We start from the raw sequence: 22,052 nt of genomic DNA, 5'->3' as shown, positions 1-22,052 counted from the left end.
GTCTTATAATCTGTCCATGATTACAACAGTCATTGATTTTTATTTCTGCTGTCCAGTATTGGTGTGCTAATCAGTGAAATGAGCTGCTTTATTACCTGGTTGGAATGAAACCCTCTGTACGCATGGGCTGCAGTGCCACATGGCTGCAGACAACTGCTACAGAGTAATTCAAGTCTGACACCAGGGGATAAATGGCCATATTTTCTGTTGACAGAAGTGTTTGTGACATTGCAGAACATGTTTTCATTAGACTGCAGATTTGCAGAACACTAGGGATAATCTTAGCTGTAAATTGTAGTAATGATACCAGTATGCTGACAGCGTCTTTCCCTCAGTGGCCTGATTTTGCATGTCTGTCTGTCTGTTGCCAGGCTTAAACTGTCTTACACCTATGAGCCCAGCAGCTCATTGGTCATCATGGAGTGGAACCACACTGAGCCACCAATCGGCGTGAGGATTGTTGATTACCTCATCAGCCAGGAGAAGGTGACGGAGAGGACCGACCACTCCAAAGTTGAGACAGGTAGGTCGTCAACAAAAACCAGCACTTGGAAAAAATGTGAAACAGGTTAATGTTACCGTGGCAACCAGTGATGCTGGCCATGGTTAATGAAAAGTATGATGAAAGTAAAGTCATATTTGTATTATTTACATTTAAATTGTCTACATTTAGTTTTTTTTAGTTGTCTTTTATACATATACGACTTGACCATCAAGTGAGAATGCCGTTTTCTTGGACTCTTGTCATTCAGCTCCTTCAGTCACTTCCTCCAGCTCACATCCTTTGTTTCCAGTATTCACTGAACCAGCAAGAGGGACTGTTGATGTTTTGGTTGTTCAAAGATGGGTAATGAGTAAGTCAGTTGGCCTTGGATTGTATGGGCAGCTGTTGGCCAGTGTTCATTATTTATGCTGGCTCAAACCATGAACCCCTAATTTGTAAGCACCATCTGGCCACATAAGCCTAATTTGTTTTATCCAGTCTCCAGCCTGGAAGGAATTGTGGTCCAAAGGTGAAAAGGAAGGGATTTCGTCATCCTGTAGGTTTCAAGAAGATACATCATATTTTTATTCATTTCCCCACACCAACAGGATAAATCTACATGGGGAAAGTGAAAAAAAACTGTATTTACCCTTCACTCATTACTACAGTAGAAGAGCTTAAGGTGGGGCAACTGGATTTCAGTTCAAAGCGAACACATTTCACCTCTCATCCAAAAAGCTTCTTAAGTTCTGCTTAAGTGGTCGGGGGTCTCTCAGCGTACAGCAGATCAGAGTGTATTGCGGTGTGTTTTGCGCGACGTCCGGGTGCGTTCAAGTGTGATAAGGGTGAAAGAAAAGAGCTTTGCTCTCGATGAAACTGTCTTGAACAAACAAAGTTTATAATGCCGTAGTCACAAGTCCACTAACTTCACTGAAAATGTTTCATTTTATTATAACAACGTGCTTTATAGTTTTGGAAAACTTCTATCTCAAAAGTTTCCATTAAATGAAGTCTATATTTGCGATCAATCTAAAATGTGTGTTTAAATACACTGATCATTTCAGTGTTGACATAGGGCATCATTCTAAGCATCCTAACACTGCCCAGGTTTCCACATTACTTCATCTGTTTTGACTTATTTCAGTTGTAGTTTTTAAGGCCTCCACAAGATGGTGTACACTAGCAATAATTATAATGGAGTAGTTTAAGTATTATTCACAGTATTCACAGTATTTTCTTAGTTGGACTGATTTTATAAAGTAATAAGCTTTGCACTGTATTTACATACACACTAATCTAATTCACAACTCTAAATGCTTTCAGTGTTGCAATTTGTTATACTTGTAATGAGAAATTAGCCATGACAGGATGATATTCATTTTAATCTGTGTTTCTCACAGTACTTTACAAAAGTCAACACAAAAGTATTTTTACAAAAGCATCTTTTCTTCGTAAGAGTCTTTATATGTATATATTATTTGCCTTTTTATTTTAGAGTACAACCCATATGGACTCATTTAGTTGCTTATTAATGTATATTTTCCCTTGTGTTTTCACTGAAAGTAGGAAATCGTGTTACGCAGCCACAGGAACAGCAGGAGTGTGCGTCCATAACACGGAAAGGCATAACTTATTTGGCTGGTCATGTATGAGTAGAAGCTGGCGAAACAGGGGCAGTTTATTTTGGCAGTAATGACCCAATCCATAATGGAGAGTGTTAAAGTTGCCTGTGGGTAGCAAAGTTTGTTGTAGCTTAATGAGAGAATAAACTGTATTAGTCTCACCAGTGAGAATCATCAATCAAAACAGCGGATTCAGATGGGAGAGGATAGTGGGTGAACATTTTCTTATTAGAGCTGTTATACTAAACATGAGCCATAGACTCAGCACTTGTATTGATTTTAACTGCAGACTCAAAAGCATACTTATCCCTCTAAAGAAGGGCAGAATTAAATGGTGCTGCTCTATATGCATTATACATACAAGTGGGAAGGGCACTTGACTCCCTCTCCTCTGCTCTTCTCTTCCCTCATATTGCGAGCAGCACAGCATATATTTCATAGATTAGTGGTGCAAAAGCATATAAATGTAAACCATGATCACAGGTCATTTTCTGCGCTCACAGAATTTTAAAACATACTTGATGCCATCATGCAGCTGTATTTGAGACTTGTGGAAAGTTCTGAAACGTTACTGAATGAAAAGCTGAGGGAGAATTTGGAATATTCTATAGCTAGAAGGACAAAGCAGACAATTGTAACAGAAACGGTGGCTTTTATAAAGCACAACATTGTGCGTTTGTGTGGCTCCGTATTTAGTTTTTACCAACATGCCATCCGCTCTTTTGGCGGGGAGTGGAAAAACCCCCTGATTGACATGAACAGTCTGATGTTACATCTTATCCAAAGATCTATTGGCTACACCCACTGTAGCCATGTTCCAACATATTTATTTCTGTGTACATTTTGAAGTGCTACATTAGAAATGGTTAATGAATGGCAAAATCCAACAAAACTGACAAGATTCCTGTTAATTCCCTCACAGATGGCCAAGACGACAGGTTTTGTTTCCTCTTCCTCTTTGAGGTTCGTTGATGGTTGGCAGAAAACTGCTTTTGTGCCAGTTTGCGGCCTGTACTTCTTCTACTCCATTTATCAAAGCCATGCATCATGTAATCTATACTGCCATCTTCTCACAAACCTCATTTATTAGCTCCAAATGGGTTGATGGAAACACGTCTACTTTGCACTCTTTTCTTTCTTTCTTTCTTTCTTTCTTTTTCTGCGATACTTCAAATTCATTTAGATGTTAACACTGCTCATGAAATAGCGCAGTCTGTTTACTTGTGCCTTGCCGTATGTCTATATATATATATATATTTCCCTATAGTTTTTCTGTTCTGATCTTAGTGAAGTGAAGCATTGAATTGTTCAACATGAAACAACACTGTAGACATCTCATAGCAATACAGCAATACAAAGGGTTGAAAAGCTTTTTCCGAAATACAAAATGTAACATTTAATGCATTTGTCAGACATCACAGAGATTTAGTTGTTTGATTTAGCTGTTTATTTTCACCTTTTGCATCATAGTTTAGAATAGCATTTAGCATATAAAATGTGTTCGGCTTTATACTTCTGAGAGACATAAAACTGTTCCAGTTCTAAAAGTTTGAAGTTGTATCACCTTATGAACAATAACACGTTACTGCTGTACTTTTCCCTCACCGCTCATTGCGTACACCATTCCTGTGTTAAAAGTGTGGTTATTTGATTTAATGTAATAACAGAGTACTTGTATCATCTTGGAACTTGATCTAGGCACAGGGACTCTGCAGGGCTGGGCCTCACGATCAGGTTTTCAAGAAGTACTCACATGCCTCTATTTTTAAACAAAGTTACTGTTGCCACAAACAAATTGCCACATGAAACCTGGGGCCCAGGGTGGTAATCTATCTTTTTCTAGTCAGTAATCATTTTTATATTTTTGCTTTGTTGAAGTAAATAAATGGAACATCTGTGCTAATGTATAGTGACTACAGGAGGGAAGCTGCAGTTTTAATGCGGGGAAGCATTTTGATGAGCAACAATGAAATATCGCTGTAATGGCAAACACGACCTTTCAGTTTCTGTTTTGGAATTTTGGAGCACAATTTCTTCCTGTGCCCTTTGAACAAATCTTCTCCGTCGGCTCAACATTACCACCATGTTCCATAGTCTAGCAAAACAAATGTCTGTCCCATCCTCTAATTTGTGCTGTCAGAGCGATAAACACAGGAGATGAAAACGGTGAATGCTTAAGTATCCAGCGTGACTTTGTGTGATTGAGAAAACTTTCTGGGGCTGCAGTGATTTGATATCATGTTTACTTAGACTTAAAGTTCAAACAAACTTCTTATCTGGCCACAGAGTCAATCAGAATAGAACTTTGGTACAACATCAAAGTTTCAACATCAAGAGTTAATCACAATCAGACATCATTTCTTCATGATGCTGCATTTTCAGACACACTTTAGGTTATTACTGCTAAAATAACCTGCTGATGCCGTGTTGTTCATTTAGCGGTTGATATGGTGATATGAAAGAGGAATATTCCAATTGGGTACACAGCCTTACTGCAACTGGTCTTATTATCTGATAAGATACTGTAACTACCATGGAACTTATGGCAGTGTTTTCATAGACATTAGCATTTATGCTCGGCAAGAAATAGAGAAACCGTGGCGCAGGAATATTCCACTCTTGACTGGCTTGTTAGTGTCATGCTGAGATTTTCCAGTTTACCAATTCACTTACACTGTTTAAGTCACACAGTGCTTGTTTCCATGGTGCAACGCCATCCTCATTAAATTAATGGAGATTACTCTCTTACACAAGGCAATATCTTGCTCCTCCAGCTCTACACAACAAAAATGTCTTAATTTTTTTTCCCCCCGCCAGTTCCATCACTAATCACTACCTCTTTCGAGGCCCTTAAAGGATGGCACATACATTATACTGTGGTCTCAATGGAAAAACAGACACCAGTGTCTTCATTAATTGCTTCAAAACAAACTCACTCACACACCATTTGCCTGGTAGGTGTAATCTATCACTGCCTTGAAGCAGAGGAGGAATTTATCAGACTTTACTTGTTTGTTGCCTAAAACACCATTTTGTTCATCCTCAGCTAACTGAAATGCATGATACTGCATTGTTAAAAAAGCCGAGTATACAACTACTCTAGTAAGGCTACTTGAGCAGTCTTTGAGAATAAAGAGGCTTTTTGTTTAAGGGTGTTTGCTTTTAATTTTGACATCAGCAAGATCCTCAAGTCTTTTCAGGTGTATAATAAATACTACATCTTCATGTATATAATTAGACAGTACCCAAATTGGATTTACAAAAACAAAATCAAACGTGCATGTACCATTCTAAAATAAGACACCAACGCATATTTTAGTAAGGGATAAAATCATAAAGATTTAGCTTTCTGAGTTGAGTAACTTTCTTTTAATAAATGTTTCAATGTTTCCACCCAACATTAGTATGTTGGATGGTTTTTACCTTTCTATTTTATAATGCTGGACTATATGTAAAGTTAATTTTTGTTGTTTTGTTGGTTTTTTGGTTTTTGTTTGTTTTTTTTCTGATGAATTCAGAAATAATACGTGAGAGATTAGCATCTGGTGCAGTAAAGACAACAGACTTGTACCTTTGTGGTGCAGCACGACGCTGGCGATGAATCAAGTCTCCACTGCAAAAGACCTCCACATCAGTTAAAAATGTTCAAAGTGCAAGGCAGCTGTTTTGACTTTGTGACCGTAGAGGAGTGATATTTGTTGTTGTGCTGCAGGTTGGTGTGTAGTGGGGTGTATCAGTTCTCTAATGCTTCTCTAATGAGAAAAAACATTTGATATGAGGCATGAACTTATTTTGGAAAAATTCCAAAAAGGGCTTTTTTTTCTGAAAAAAAAAAAAAAAAATCAGGATCTGAAGTATCATAAAATACAAATTCTCTTGACTAATATGAAACTATTGAAAGAGGCGTTCACTTTTAAAATGTCGCAAAGTAGGATAGCAAAACTACTCATTTAAAGCTGTATGACAAAGAATTGCATGCGTTCTAGGATGTCCAAAACTTTTTTTTTTTTCTTCAGTAGTTTCCAAACATATTCTTTGATATATTTTTTTTAGCATGCAAGTAGTGGTTTGGCATGTACCATACAGGAAGTCGCAATGGCAGGAAGAAATTTGTGCGATGTGCGAGAGCTGGTACCGCAGCCTTGCCAGTCTACAGGTTAATGGCAGTACTGAACGAACACAGCAGCAAGTACGGCAAGAAATTATGGGGAAAAAATTGTCAGTCATCACCTATACTGCTTAAAGACTGACCTTGTCACTTAAAACAGCAGCGACTGATTTTTTTTGTTTTCACGCCACATGGGAACAGCGGAACAAGTTGTAAACACAACATTGACACATTATCATAAACATGCCGTGGCAAAAGCAAAGTCATCAATCAACTGGCACGGAGCAACATTTATTTTCGGTAGGAGTCATGTTTCAGTCCATCTGATTGAAGTACGTCTATTATTGACTCCATTTTTTTCTCCACTAACCCCTGAGGGAAATATCTGACTTTTCACCAGCCAAATGCTTCACTATGTACACCAGTTAATCACCTTTGTTTGTCTGGTGCTGAGCAGATGGGAGTGGGTTTATCGGGGCTTTTTTTGATGATAACAGCTGCTGCTCCTGGAAACATGATGATGAGAGCAATTGGACTGAATCAATGGAATTCGTGGGCAGTAAAAACCAATACAATGAGCTAGAAGCCTGTGGGTTTGCTGTTACGTGTGTGCTTGAGTCCATTGCTAATATAAAGATACTTCTTAGTGCAGCTTTAAGTTTAAGTTAAGTTTGAAATGCTTCCAACGCAGCCAGTGGCAGTTAGCTTGATTTCCCAGAAAATTCCACAGGAGAACTTTTGGTCAGTATCAATGCACATGATGAATATAGTTTGGCCTAAATTGCAAAGTATTACTGTAAAATTAGAGTATGTGGCCTAGACGGAGGATGATGGAGAGATGTATGTGACCACCTTAAGTCTGCTGAAGGCTATCCGCACATTCCCACCCACTGAAAAAAACACATTAAATCTTGAGAGCTGAACACCTAATTTTCTTCTTGAGAGCAATGAGCCAGTGCTGCATCCATAGAAAGCTAAACCCTTTCAACTCCTTTACTATACATCAAGAAGAAAACGTTTAGCTCTGAGTTTCCTAAGATCGCATTTCCATAACATTTCCATTTCTGCAACAATAAAGTTGTCAAAACTTTTAACAGCTACCTTTCAGCACCATTTGGACTCTCCAATGTGCAAAATTGCCCAGTGCAACTCTAATTACACTGAGAGAAAGCTATCCAGCCTTGGTTGGAGTGGCTCAGCTACATTACTAGAAGCTAGAAAAACATATACATGGAGGAGTTTGATCAGAACTTCAAACCTATACATGTCGTCATTAGCAGATGATTGATTGCTTTGGGGAGCACACCCTCATGTGAACATACAGGCAAAGGTGGCTGGGCATAGATGTTGTGTTGAGTTACGAGAGAGGACGAGAGAGAGGGGAGGGAAGGGGAGAAAAGGACCACCAAGGAGAGAGGAGAAGTGAGGGAAAGGAAGACGGAAACAGAAAGACAGGAGCTATGTTGAAAAAGATGGAAAGATCTGGAAAGCCCAATGTATAGTATGGTTTTGATTTCAACTGTCAGTCTTCTGTCAACTCAGAAAATTTGTCTCACACAAGCTGATGTACAATCCTCCATAGACCTCGCCTTGGCTGCCTCACTCCCCCTCTTTTGCTTTTCCTTCTCCACTGCCTCATCTTTCCTCACTTCTCCTGTTCCTCTTCTCTGTTGGTTTTCTCCAACTAAAATTTTTATCTCTTCTCTTTTAACCTTTTTCTGACTTTTTTGTGGTCTCCTTCATATGCACATCTCGTTTCTTCTTGACCTTTTGTAGCTGCTTCCATTCTTGTTCCTTTGACCCTTGTACTGTTTTCCTTGTTCTCCTTTCTCTTCATCATCCTCTTTATTTCTCTTTTGCACAAAAAGGCATCAAAACAGGGTAAGCAAGATGAGTCAAACAGCATTTATTGGATGTAAAGTCTTCATAATATTCAGTCAGCGTACAGTCAAAGCATTTTCAGGCAAACCGTATCTGTTTAAGGTACTCTATGTGGTGCATAGGAGGAAATTTAAGTCGATTAAAGTAGGTTTTCATCACAACTTCCTTGTGACATAGGAATGGTGATACCCCCAGTTTCATGGATGAATAGATTCAGAACATTATGGTTTAAGGGATAATAAATCAGAAATTATGATGGATATACTGCAGTATCTTTGTGTCATTGTTAATGATACTATAAAGAGCACTGCTTTAACTGCATAATGTGGTAATACAGATGAAATGGAATCTCAGCTCTAGATAAGTGGCAAGGGAATCCATGAGCCAGAATATATGGACTTGTTTTGTGCAGTTGTGGACATATTTCAGAGGAAATGTATTTTAATAAATAAATGTCTTGTTACTGTGTTTCTAGTGATTATAATGAGCCTCAGGATTTTGATACTGTGTAGCTTAGGTGAACGTTATCAGTCTTGTTAAGTTTTCAGACAAATACATCTATGTTAATTTTACTGTTTTTTTTTTTTTTTCAGTATCTTCCTTCTCTCTCTCAACACATTTCAAAATTTGATATCTAACTTTTACTCTTAAAACAGAGACAGCAAAACACAACAGCACAATGTTGTAAAGTCAGGTCCAAATGCGGGATTGCAGAAATGCGATAGATGAGGAGATAGTTGTACTTCATCCAGAGATGATTATTGTTTATCGTACATTTTACATTTTTACATTATATGCATGTATCTTTCCATACTTTTCTACCACCCACAAAAGCTGCAGTGGGTGGTAAAAGACTTGGGAAGGTTAACTTGCTATATAAGAGTGCTGACTGAAAGTAAAATCTTTTCGTATTTACCAAAAATATGTGCTATGATTTGCGTGTTTACTCAGCATAAATCATTTGTTTTCACACACTAATCTCGGAAACTGTGTGATACTACTTCAATATCTGAAATATTATTTCTTCCCTGGATTTAATCTCCAAATGGCTCACATAATAAATTCCAGAAGGACAGTCGAAGCAGAGCATCCATTTACGGGAAAAGACCTGAACAGACACTACTAATCATCTGTGGAGGAAACAAAAAAATAGCAAAAAAGACCTTTACTTTCTCTGAAGGATCATCAGAAACAGATGTCAGAATATCCCCCCGTTTTCTACAAAGCATCCTTAACGCTTATCGTTTATACACAGAGCATACACTTGTTGAAAGCTCTACAATTGTATTTGTGTGTTTTTTTTTTGTTTTGTTTTGTTTTGTTGTTTTTTTGTTGTGATTTTTGTAATTATGTAACGTTTGATAAGTCGACATCCATATTGCTGATGATTATAGTGTCCAGGACTCGACTAGATCTGGAACTGACAACAGCTTGTTTGTGCAGTAATCTCTCCCTTAACAAGCTTCAGGCACACAAGGTGAGATCATAGTGTAAGTGTACACACACATGCAAACACACACGGATATGCACAGTCCCCAGCAGATGTGTGGAAGTTTCATGAATAGGAAGTCTGCTTTAAGTCAGGGCACCACTCGGGTGGACCAGTCTCGCTGTGAAAACAAACATCCACTAGGCTGGGAGTAATCTAATGATGTAACAGCTTTGATCACCCAACAAGGGCAAGGTTTGCTCAAGGGTCAGTGGTACAAGGATTCCAGTAGATAAACACATTACTCACCTATATGCATCACACATACATACATGCACACACACAGACACTGGGGGTGACCGGAACATGTGTTTCTCACCCCAAAGCTAAACCGGAATGAGTTTCCTCTTAGCACAAGTCACTTCCTCTGAGGTGAAAGTGCTTGACCCTTCCCACCTGCTTTTTCTTTACTGTAGTGAGCAGTGTCATTCTGAGCTATCCAGAATCGGTACTTTCATTCTGAAGAAGAAATACACATTTGGGAAGAGCAGACTTGCTATTTGAGTGGCATGCAGGAACCACTTCCATTCCCTTCTGGTTTTGTGATCGTGTCATATACCAACTAGATGTCCATCTTGCTTCCTTGAGGCTTGTATGCAAATACTCCCTTTCCTGCGTTTTGTTCCCATTTGTAATTGCATCCGATCTGACCACAATCCAATACCTACCTTACAGTATACTGCCCTACCCTTTGATCACCACATATTTATATATGGTCTACCCACTGCTTTACCCACTGTTTTACTGTATGAAATAGCTTCCATTTCTCTGAATCAGCACAATGGCTGAGATCCGCTCTGTGTTGGTAAGCTCACCAGTGTGCTGGCATGCTTCAATAAAGTGACACCAAACTTCTCAACTGGACTTGAATGATTTTTCTTCACCAGTTCCTGTGTTGTTAGGTGTAATGTAAAAACTATTATCACAGACAAAAAAGAAAATATCATAAATTATAAAAGTGTCATTACCACACATAAGAGAAAATTAAACCCCACCACCCATCCAACCACTTTCCCATGATTTTCTGGGTCCAGGTTCCAGAAGCACCAAAAACCCAGAGGTCCACTTAACTGACCACATTGTATCTACACCTTGGAAATCGCAAGGCATTCAGGCTAAATAAGATATTACAATTCTTCAAGAATGACCTGGGCTTGCCCCCTCAGGTCTCCTTCTAGTTGGATGCATATGATGCTTCTGAATCAGAAGACTGGACCATGTTAGCTGGTTCCTTTTGAATGCATAGGTACGGTCATTCTACTCGATGCTTGCCCACTATATATGCTCATTCACATCTCAACTGTCCCGCTAGGCACTCCACAAATAAATTATAATAAATATTATGCTGACCCTATCAACCACTGCATGTCCTGAATCTCCACCATGATGCAAGAAATGTTCCTACAAAGAAAGGACTTGAAGAACTTCTGGACAGGGGCCCAGTTCACCCTCACTGCAAATTGAGGTTTATTATGTCTAGCAGGGTCCCCAGCCATCTGAGCCAGCTAAGCACAGGTAGTCATCAGTTGACAGCTCTGCATTTCTCTTTACTTGAGAGTTCAAGGCACATGCTTCAGATCTAATATTATGACTGCAAAGTTCATCATCAGGTTTTGGCCTGATGCTCTTCGACATGTATGCTTGTGAAGTACCAAAGGATTAGACATGTTGTTGTTTTGTCCATTAGTAATGAGGTTTGATATGAAAATATCACTTGCTTTTAAGATATTTGTCACCCCAGATTTCTACATCTTTGCCAACATTAGCATTGATATCTGTCAATGAAGTGGCAAGTTGGAGCCCAAGAAAGTTGGCTTTTCTGAAAAGATAAACAGATGGGAGTCAGTGCTTTCCTCTTTACAACAGACAATCCTCACATACTCCAGGGTAAAAATCAGTACATCAATTAGGGACTACTGAATATCCCCACACCACCTGGTGCTTTTTTCCTTGGACAAATTTGGAAATGGAGAGATTCTAGTCGATCAAATAGTTTGGGTCCAAATCTAGCACTGTGTGTGCAGGTGCACTCAACAGTATTAAGTTGAAACAGTACATGTTCCTTCCGTCAATATTTCTACAACATGTGTCACATCATGTTCAGAGTAAATGTATATGAGCTTCATATCAGTGGATGGGTCAGCAATGGAATGAAACTTTGGCAAGTAGAGCGAGCTAAGGAAGGGACCATGGTTCAAGAACACTAACCTACAAACCGGGTCATTTTAGCGACTGCTGGCACATAGCAGTCATCTTTGTGGCACCAAAAGCAGATGTTTTGAATGACAGTTGGCAGATTTTTGAGCCATGTTTGTGTTGACAAAACCATATACGTCAAGTCTATAGCCAGCTGCTTTTTTGTACCTAAACCTAACCAGAGCTTAAGCACACCATTGTCATGGCATACAATTACAAATTAAAATGAAAAATTAAGTAAAATTTCAACATATTAAAGGTTAGGTTTCAACATATCCCTGCTTTGCAGAAACATACAGTCATATTATTCATTCTGGTGACTGTATAGTCCTTCCCCAAGGGAAGGAACATTTTGCCAATGCCTACTTTCAAGCAACCTTCCAAGGCTTGTGTCAGGATTTGTCATCATTGGAGATAGTGCTAGGGGTTCCCTGACAACTAACTAACCAAATTCTGTTTGTTAATGGACATAAGGTTTCTAACTATTTTCATTCTAGGCTGAACTTTAATATATAATGCTGTATTGGGCTATGCTACCTCATCATACGTACGTTTTAAGATTCAAGAATTTAATTGATTGCCAAAATTGTATCCCTTTGATTGTTTGTTTCCATAGACTATGTAATTTAAGCCTCTTCCTTCTCCCAGATCTCAGTGTCTCCATGAAGTAAAAGAAACAATGCCTCGTCTTCCAGGATTGCTTTCCTGCCAATGTCTCACTTTGTCTGCTGGGCATCCAGATGATTTAGTACATATAAAGACACATACTCATACTGTACACTCCTTTTGTACTAATTTCTTCTGCTCCTCAGGTTTTCCATTCCTCTGAGCTCTGAGTCCTCTGGCCACAAGTACAGCTCATGGAATATGTTTTTTGTTTTTAATATCTTATAATCAAAACAGGGTAGTACTAAAAGTCTCATTAGATATCACAGGAACATTTATAGTAGTGGAGACAACTGTCACCAAGCTCACAGTGTCTGATTGTATTCTATTTGTGCCATGTTATTTTATCACATACATCAGCTGTGTAAATCCTGTCCGCAGCTTTGAACTGCCAGTTACAAAGGGGTGTTTTGGCTGAAACTTCTTTTGAAAGGCTAATGGGCCTCTTTGGGCATCATCATGAGGAAGATAAATGTGCTCTGTGTCAGAGGCTAAACTCCATTGGTAAATCAGCCTCTCTGGCATATAGTCATGGAATTAATGAAAAACATTTCAATAATAACATTCCGGTATTGTATGATTTACCTACCACCAGCCCTGGTTATATCATTCTTCAAGTGGATTTCTTACTCATCTTGTAAATACCACACATAACCTTCTCTGCTGCCCTCTGCAAGCACCTCTTAAAGTGCGTCCAAATGAACAGCAGAGCGCACTGTGCTTGTATGGTCTGAAAAGGAAGGCCTTGCATTGCATTTTGCTTCAGTGTTTGTTGTCATAGTATTAGTGGATTCAACCAGCTGATCTCTAACTACTGCAGAATTAGTGCCTGACATTGTCTAGTCAAGGTCACCATGACAACTTAACCTTAACAACCAATTCTGAACCTTTCTATATTACACCAGAGTAAAAAGTGCCCAGTTGTTAAAAATAAGGCACTTTCACTATAGCCAATGCTGCAATTTAAACTAGCTATACAAGTAATGGGTCAGAATGGTAAGCTTCAGATTTTTTTGTAGGTGAATTTAATTATAATAGAGTAGTATTTTCACTGAAGACTGCTAATGAATCTTCAGAAACGGGGAGCAGGATGCAGAGGTGAACTACATACTTGTAGTCTTCAGCCCCAACCAACATACACTATATAAACAAAAGTGTTGGGACACCTGACCGTTACAACAACTGGGACTTTGGTGGCATTGCATTCTAAGTGCATGGACATTGGTGTGGTTGGTCCCCCCTTTGCAGCTGTGGCAGCTTCCACTCTTCTGGGAAGGTTTTCCTCAGGATTTTGGAGTGTTTCTGTGAGTGGTTTTGCTCATTAATGCAGAGGACTGTTTGTGGGGTCAGGCACTGTTTGATGGGGGACATGGGTCGTGGTTCCAGTTGGTCCCGGGGGGTTGGGGTTGAGATGAGGGCTCTGTACAAGGCTCTGAGGGCTCTGTTCTTGACCATTGACCATTACACCAGCTTCATCCTCTGTTAGGCTCATCGCTGCCCATAAAGCTAACTCTGTCCTTTTATCAGCACAACTGCTTTGGTGCTGACCAGACTTAGGCCAACTAAATTGTCTTCACCATGGTCTTTGCTGTTCATTATGGGGAATACCACCAAAACTACAGGTGAGATCAATAGATAAAAACAGTTTTACAGGAGGGAAGAGAGGCATTGATTTTGAAGCCTCGGTGAAGCTGAAAAGTTCAAAGTGAAGCTGTTGTCCTTGATGGATCGTTGTAGATTTAGTTCACAAGTTCATAAAAAGTGAGAAACATGCGTGATCTGACTCCCAATGGGGTTTGTGCTTCAATAAGCACGCAAGTGAAAAAAATATTTGGATCAAGTCAGTGTGAAGTGAGAAATAGAAGCAATTCGGTTGCGTGAGACGAACGACTGATGGACAGTCCAAACAATCCAGAAGCACTTAAAAAATGTTGTTAGTGCGAATTGTCCATGTGAGAGGGGAACTCGGTTGAGACAAATTGTGAGCAGAAAGACAGTTAAAGTAAGACAGAGAGGAAAAAGAAAGAGAGATGAAAGGATACATAAATGTTGAGAGAATCCAAAATCTTGACCTTCCCCACCTATAAAGATGTGCATGAAGCACTGATATGTGGAGATGCAGGTTTTGTTTTCTTTTCTAACTGTATGGCTGTTTACAAGGTATGACAAGCATTCATCTTTTACCTATTCCCAGTGACTGCTGGCGTGTTATTGACTGCTGTATCCCCCATTTGTACAAGGTGTTACATTCCTTTATTGACGTATTTGGCTAAACTTACAGGTGGCGTGCAAAACACTCTCACAGCAACTGCTATCAATTTGGTCAGACGCACTTCTATCAAATTATAAAACAATTTATCGCCCCTCCGAAGATGTAATGTTCAATGAATTGTACTGCCGTGACGCAAATGGCAGCTTAACAGCGCACATATCAAACACAATTTGGGAGAAAGCTCATGCTGATTGGAGGGCTGTTCCCCTTTCTTTCACGCAAGACCATTTTTTAAAATGACACCTCCAGACCATCCACACCTCTTCATCCTCATCTTCCTAATCTAGTGTTCCCGTTATTCAACAATTACCTCTTCATGTCCAGTGGAAAGTTACTGTATAGAAATAAAAAAAATAAAAATTAAAAGTGTAAATCTCTGTGTAGCCAGTCTTGTAGTGGTTGTGACCATAGTTCAAATGCCAAATGCCACTGATTGGTTGGATTGTCAGTGATTTGTTGTTGTTGTGTTTCTGGTCTCTCTGCCTTTTATTCAATGGAAAGGTAGACAACCAAGTCCAGATGTTGTTTGTTAAGGCTCTTGCTGCCAATTGCATGTGTGTGTTTGTGTGTGAGTGTGTACGTGTAGCTGCCAATTACAGCTAGTTACAAGGAAGCTGTCTGCTTTAACAGAAGTGGATGAATTCCCAGGCAGCCCGTAGAGAAACCTGTTAAAGGATGGATAAAGGAGAACATTTCAGCTAAAGTGTTTACCTGAAGTGTCTGTGTGTCTGTGCACGCGCACGCACGGTAATGGCACTGTAAACTTCCCATTAGCTCTCTCCCACATCTTGCCCCGTCCTCTCAGTTCACCAGGTTCACAATACGTATGTGCCTCTCTAAACCTGACTTCTGCTTCTGTTTGTAGTGGATGACTGCTTCCACAGTGAAACATTGTGCTACCATGGCAGAAGTAAAACAGAAACGAAATAATCAGGCTGCATTTTGCATTCACCTATGGGATAACATTATCACATTGTGAAATGCAACTCAGCTGCTAATTTTAATATCAAGGAGAGTTTATTGACACTATTGTAAATGTGATCTCTTTTATTTCCATGTCCGATGTCTGATAGATATTAAGATTCCACAGTATAAACATTATCCTATTTAAAGCACCTGTCCTTTCCATTAAGAAGCACAGAAAAAACAGCAGTGGATTGGCTGGAAGGGTCTACACACACACACACACACACACACACACACACACACACACACACACACGAACATTAAGGGTCTGGGCCTGCACAACTGAACTGACGACAGCAGGCAGGACTTCAAAAGGTGAGACATCCCATAACTCACATCACTCTCCTGGCAATCCTTGATTTTTCCAACCAATCATACTTTAAGAATGCTGAGGGTAAACAACTCCAGCTGAATGACAAGTTTCTCAGAGCTGTGGCTCTCCCACTCGGAAAGTGGGTCTCCACAATTTGTGTGTGTTGTGTGTCATCTTATTGCTCTGCCTAGAATATGATGTTCCATTGCAGATGGGGCTCGGTTTTACCCAACCTGATATAAATCCATTATCTGTAAAGAGATGACTGGTATTTTGTGCTCAGTGTATGTAACTCTAAGTGCATTTCCATCTGCCTGCTTTTATCCACATCTTGTACATAAAAAAAATAAAAATAAAAATTATAAAAACTTACAGAATATTACAAAAAAGTTTTTCTGCTTGGCTGAGGTGGGAAAGCTGGCATATCAACAAGAGCAAAAGGTGACAAAGTGCAATGAAAACAGGACTAGAGAGTAAAGCATCTGTCTTAAATGACCACTGAGGCCACAGGCTTTGTCTGAAATCAACCATTTGACCATTCATTCACTACTCCCTATACAATGCATATTCAATAGTTTACTCGATCGTAAACATTAAATTGTTAATTTTGCATCTATAAAATGTAATGCGTTACATCCTGGGATAGTTGTGTTCATGCCATGGACACTGTTTTTTATGCCTCCATCTCTGCGACAACTATGGCCAGAGGCATTGTATTTTTGGGTTTTCTGTCCGTACATCCCATTCTCATGATTGCAATACCTCAGGAATGAGGGAGGGAATTTCTTCAAATTTATCACAAACGTCTGCTTAGACTCAAAGAATAATGATTCGAATTGGTAGTCACTATGACCTCATGTTTTTTTGCCAAAGCCCAAAAATCCATACACTGATAAAATATTTATATCCAATAGTCTAATCTAAATCTAAAGGGTCAAAGGTCACTTTCACTGTGATATCAGAAAGTTTTCTGTCCGTTATTCAACACTACACTTCAGGAACAGAAGGGCATATCGTTTACTGTATTTCACATTTGGAGATACATGCAACCATGTTTTTGAATTTCTAGCTTTTTGTCCATTTTCCAAGAACTGCATTTACCTTTATATTAAATTCTTTGAAAGTCTTAACTACATATGAGGCTAGACAGACATGGAAGTAACTTGAAAGGTTTGGTGAAGGCATGCGACCATGAGACTGGGAACGTTGTAGACTGCTCAGAAAACACCTGTTTGGAACATTCCACAGGTGAACAGGTTTATTGGTAAAATTAAAAGAGCATCCTCGAAAGGCTCAGTCGAGGATGGGATGATGTTCCACACTTTGTCAAACATTGTATACCACTACATGGGCTGAGGACCACTGAGGAAACTTTTGCTAGTAAACACAGTTTGTTTGCAAATTTTTTTTATTTACTTTTAAGAGAAGATCTGTATGTATAGCTATACATTTTAAACAATTAACATTTTATTTCATTATCATACTGACATCTTTCCATATTTGCAGTGTCTCTCAAAGTGCCTGCCTGAATTTTTCGATGCCCACACAGGAAAAGCTACAATTTCCTGCCTCAGGCAGATTTACTGATTTCTCTTAAATAGACAGATTTACAGCACCTCCCAACTGAACCTCTAGCAGTCTACAAATGTCATCTTGTAGAAATGAAATGCAGGATCATGTTCTCAGATGGTGGGAAGTACAGCCTGTTACACAAACTGAGAGAAAATACATTTCAATATGTTTTGAAAAATCTGAACTACTCAAAATGTGCTCACATTTTCCTTGCCAACAGTTCAGTTGTGACTTCCAAGATGGCATAAATCACCAAGCCTTCATTTTCGTTTTTTTTTTTTCTTTTTTTGAAACAACCTGTCATTCAGCTGGTGTTCTATAATCCATAAACGGTTCACCATATACGAGACGTATGTTGCTTTCATTTCTTTTTTTATCTCAATAAATTTTGAGCAGAGACTATAAGGATTTTATTACATATTCTCGAACCATAATGACTGAATAGTTCTGTTGTCAACAACTTTGGATAGGTGTAGGCACCAAAACAACTTGATTGAATTTGAGAAAAGACTGTGACTTGGGTTAAAATAAGTTGGGTACCTATTTGTACATGACATACATATGTACATATATGACTTAAGCACATTTACATAAGTTTAAGTAAGTCATTGTTGACTTTTGGTCAGCAATCCATCCACCCTAGCCTCCTTCTTATGTGGACTTTGTCCCTTTTTATGCTGTGTCACCTGACTTCATTCCTTTGCTCCCATCATAATTACTACAGCCACGAAAAGTCGCCACCAAACAACACACAAAAATATGAACTGAATAAGCTGCACAGATAGCCTATTCAGCTGTTTTTCTTATGAGAACAGGTTGGTATTTTTGGATGCTGCAATAGAAGCTTTTCTTTGTGAACTGTGGCCCAAAGTAAATCAAGGATATCCTTTCATTGGTAGAGTTGTAGCATACTTAGGAAGGCTTATATATCTAATAATCCTGTAGATTCCCTGGGCAGAGAATCACAATGGTAAAATAGTTCTGGGAGCAAACTATTGATACTGCTGATGAAATAATCACATAATAACAATATGTTAAGGTGCAAAAGGTCAGAATTCATCACATACCGTGTTCTTAGGAATTTTCAACATCATAGTACCTGTCACAAGCTGGCCAAATCAGGAGATGTCAAGATCGAAGTATTGCTCTGATTTAATTCCAGAATCTATTTCTTTTTCTTTTTTTTCTTTTTTTTTTCTTTTTGTAGTTGTCATCAATCAGTACACTGGAGAATCACTTTGTTTCTGAGTGTTTTTTGCATGCTCTTGATGTTGATTCATGTCTATGAATGCCATGGCAGAACACAGTGTTCATAGTGCAACACGTCTCATTTGACTGAGATGCTTATTATAGTTGAATAGGTGCGCTCTCTGTTTTTCTGGCCAGCAGGCCACCCACACAAAGCATTCCTCTCATCATAACAGTGCGCAGTGGGGTTCCTCAAACTGTACTACAGCAGTGCTGCTCCAGGTGGCTTACTGAGGACTCTGCGACTGACAGGAAAGATTGGACAGATAAAGAGTAAATGGCAGCTCTTTAATCCACAAAGTAATAATGTTATATGTCTTAGTCTATCGCAGTCTGTGGTGGTCCTAGGATCCTAAGGTACACAACCTCAGCCTCACATTTTGCAATGGCAGCATATGTTTCTCCAAAGCCTTGAAATGAGCATACTACCCATGCCGTGGGCATTAGCTGCATACCATCACAGATGCTGGCTTTTGAACTTAATGACCCTTTTTTTCTGTGATTTCCAAAAACATATTCAATTTGGGACTATTTCTGGATTTTGCTGATATGTGGCTTTCACTTTGTGTGGTATAGAGTCTACCATTAAGATGCAACAACAAACTATGTTTACTGATAGTGGTCTTCTGAAGTGCTTTGACGGATATCGTGGTGATATCCTTCATACTGTCATGTTGGTTTTTAATGCAGTGTTGCATGAGGGACATGAAGGTCGTGGACATTCATTATTGGGTTTTGACCGTGCCCCTCACATGCAGAGATTTTTCTGGATTCTTTGAATCTTTTAATGCCCTTATGGATTGGTGAAATACAAAAATTTCTTGTAATAGTGCATTAAGAAACAGTCTACTTCAACATTTGTCCACAATTTTTCACAAAGTGGTGAATCTCACACCATCCTTGCTTGTGAACAACTGAGTCTTCCAAGGATGCCTCTTTCATACCCAGTCATGATACTATCACCTGTTATCAGTGAACCTGTTCACCTGTGGAACGTTCCAAACAAGTGTTTTCTGAGCATTCCACAGCTTTCCCAGTTTTTTGTAGCCTCTGTCGCAACATTTTCGCAATTGAGGTTGTGTTTTCTTATTTTCAGTCACCCATATCTGCACTATTGCTATGTTTTAATGAGCTTATGACTGTGTTTAAGCAAGAGTTTGTTAGCAATTGCTTTTGAGCCGCTCTCCTCCCCCTCTCTCTGTACAACAAATGTGAGACAGGAGGTTTGGGAGTGAGAACAGAACAGGCAGGGATGTGAGTATGTGAGAATTCATCACCCGTCTGTACTTGGCTAACAATTTTCTAATCACAGTCCATTTGACACTGCCAAAGGCAAAATACATGCCTTGAGATCGCTGACTGAGGAGAGGCCAAACATGCCATATGGTTCAAGAAGAGAAGCAATATAACAGATTTTTTGAAGGTGAGTTCCTGTTTATCGTGACTCCAATGAAGACCAAAAGGACAAAAAAAAAATCATGAGAGGTTAGATGATGAGACAAGAATGCAAACAAGCCAAAAGTTTAGTCAGGATATCTCTACTGCCTTATTTTGAGGTGAAAATGACATTGAGTGTGCCTGAACTGTCTTATAATCCCTTATTGCAGCATGTACACATAGCAAGTATGGGTCAGAGTTGAAAAAGGAAAACTGTCAATTAACAGGATATTAACTGAGATGAATTTTGACACACAGTTTATGTTGGAATATGACTGCCCACCTATGTTTTCTCTTACAAATCAGTTTGGCTAACCTCTGGGTTGCTTTGTTGAGAGATTTCAGCACTTAACATGGTGAGTTCAGCGTTATTCTTACAAAGTACAAATTAAGACCTACTAAACCACAAGTATTCTTCTTTGAAAACTTCTGATCAGTGCTTTTGAATAAGACTGTCCTCACAGTAGACACGACAACACTGGTCATCAGATGGTATGACTAACGTTTTCCTGACAAGCTGCATCTTGTGGCCATAAGAATAATGACTGTTGTCTGTCATAAAGAAACACCACAATATTTCTGCAGCACCACAAAGTCTCCACAAAGTGCAGATGTTCGTAAGGATGACTGGATGTACAAAGCATCAGACTTTGACACCAGAGAGAAAGGTTTGCATCTAAAAGTTTCTTTTCAGTATGACCACGACTATTCCTTAGCTTTAGTTAGGGTGCTTGAACAAAACCAAAATTTTAGTAATAAGATCTTGATTTTTCTGTGTTACTCAGATGCTTCAGTAGTTTGAGTAGGTCATTCTGAGTGAGCAGGTTCTGCGAACCCAGAATATCTTTCTGTTATCTGGCTTCTCTAAACCTTAGGACACACGTGGATCTAGCTATAATTATGAGTACTGCAGTAAATTAATGTCCTGCTTGTATGTATTTGTTGGCGTACAGTTTTAGCCTTGTTGAGCTTATTTCAGCTGAAACCCTGGCAGTGTCAACTAGGGAGCGAATAAAAACTATATATAACATCATAATTTGAAGGGGTACTTTCATATCTTTCCAGTACAAGTACAAGGCTTTAGTGCTTCAATCCATCTTTGTTGTATTATGATATTGGTATACAAAAGCACAATGAAATGGCTTTGAGAGGGGAAAAAATGAAATGAAGAAGACAGGAGTGCGCCCTCCTACACGGGAGTACACCGCTCATAATCCACTCACCAAGCTCTGGGATCTTCTATGAATGACAAAGATATTTATAGAGAACTGATTGGTCGTTGGTTCGTCTTTTATACTTTTTGGTCTCTTGACTTGAATACACCAGAACAAGTTAACCCAGAAGTTACCTCGCTGTTGAGAAATTCTGTTTCACAGTACAGGCCTATGTTTTTCCAGAGCTATTTATGTTTCCCCAGACAGTGTTGAGCCCCAGCAGAGGGATATGTCCTGTTGAGTTGCATTACCAGAACAATATCCAACCAATAAACTTAAATAAATTTTCTCATAAGAGCAAGTTGTTCAACTTTCTGCAAATGTCTTCTGATGCCAGAGCAACAACACAGAAACACCTAATTACAGCTGTTTCCTGCTCCAATTTAACTATGTAAATTCACACAAACAAAAAAGAGTAGATCGTCTCACAACAGCTTTCCCATTCAGCATAATTTTAGTAAGGTACTCTAGTACTAGTAAGGTGTTCTCCCACAGCATCTGTTGTTGAAGTGCCCATGAACATTCTTCTGCAACTATAACGTTTATTGAGTGTACTTTGTGTGTTACAGTGAATACACTGATCT

At 39.1% G+C, this 22,052-nt stretch overlaps 1 protein-coding gene across 6 annotated transcripts in view; it reads left to right on the top strand.

Annotated features, from left to right (window-relative positions):
- Positions 1 to 22,052, top strand: part of astn1 (astrotactin 1) — a 356,774-nt gene that overhangs the window by 315,953 nt on the left and 18,769 nt on the right. For all 6 annotated transcript variants that reach the window (XM_046409632.1, XM_046409630.1, XM_046409633.1 and 3 more), the window contains one exon: positions 372 to 523. In XM_046409632.1, coding sequence (XP_046265588.1) covers positions 372 to 523 — 152 coding nt within the window. The remainder of the gene's footprint in view (positions 1 to 371; positions 524 to 22,052) is intronic.

This window comes from Scatophagus argus, chromosome 13 (genome assembly GCF_020382885.2).
Source record: "Scatophagus argus isolate fScaArg1 chromosome 13, fScaArg1.pri, whole genome shotgun sequence".
Classification (NCBI taxonomy): domain Eukaryota; kingdom Metazoa; phylum Chordata; class Actinopteri; family Scatophagidae; genus Scatophagus; species Scatophagus argus.
The sequence above is the reverse complement of the archived record's forward strand: the minus strand, read 5'-3'. Positions and strand labels throughout refer to the sequence as shown.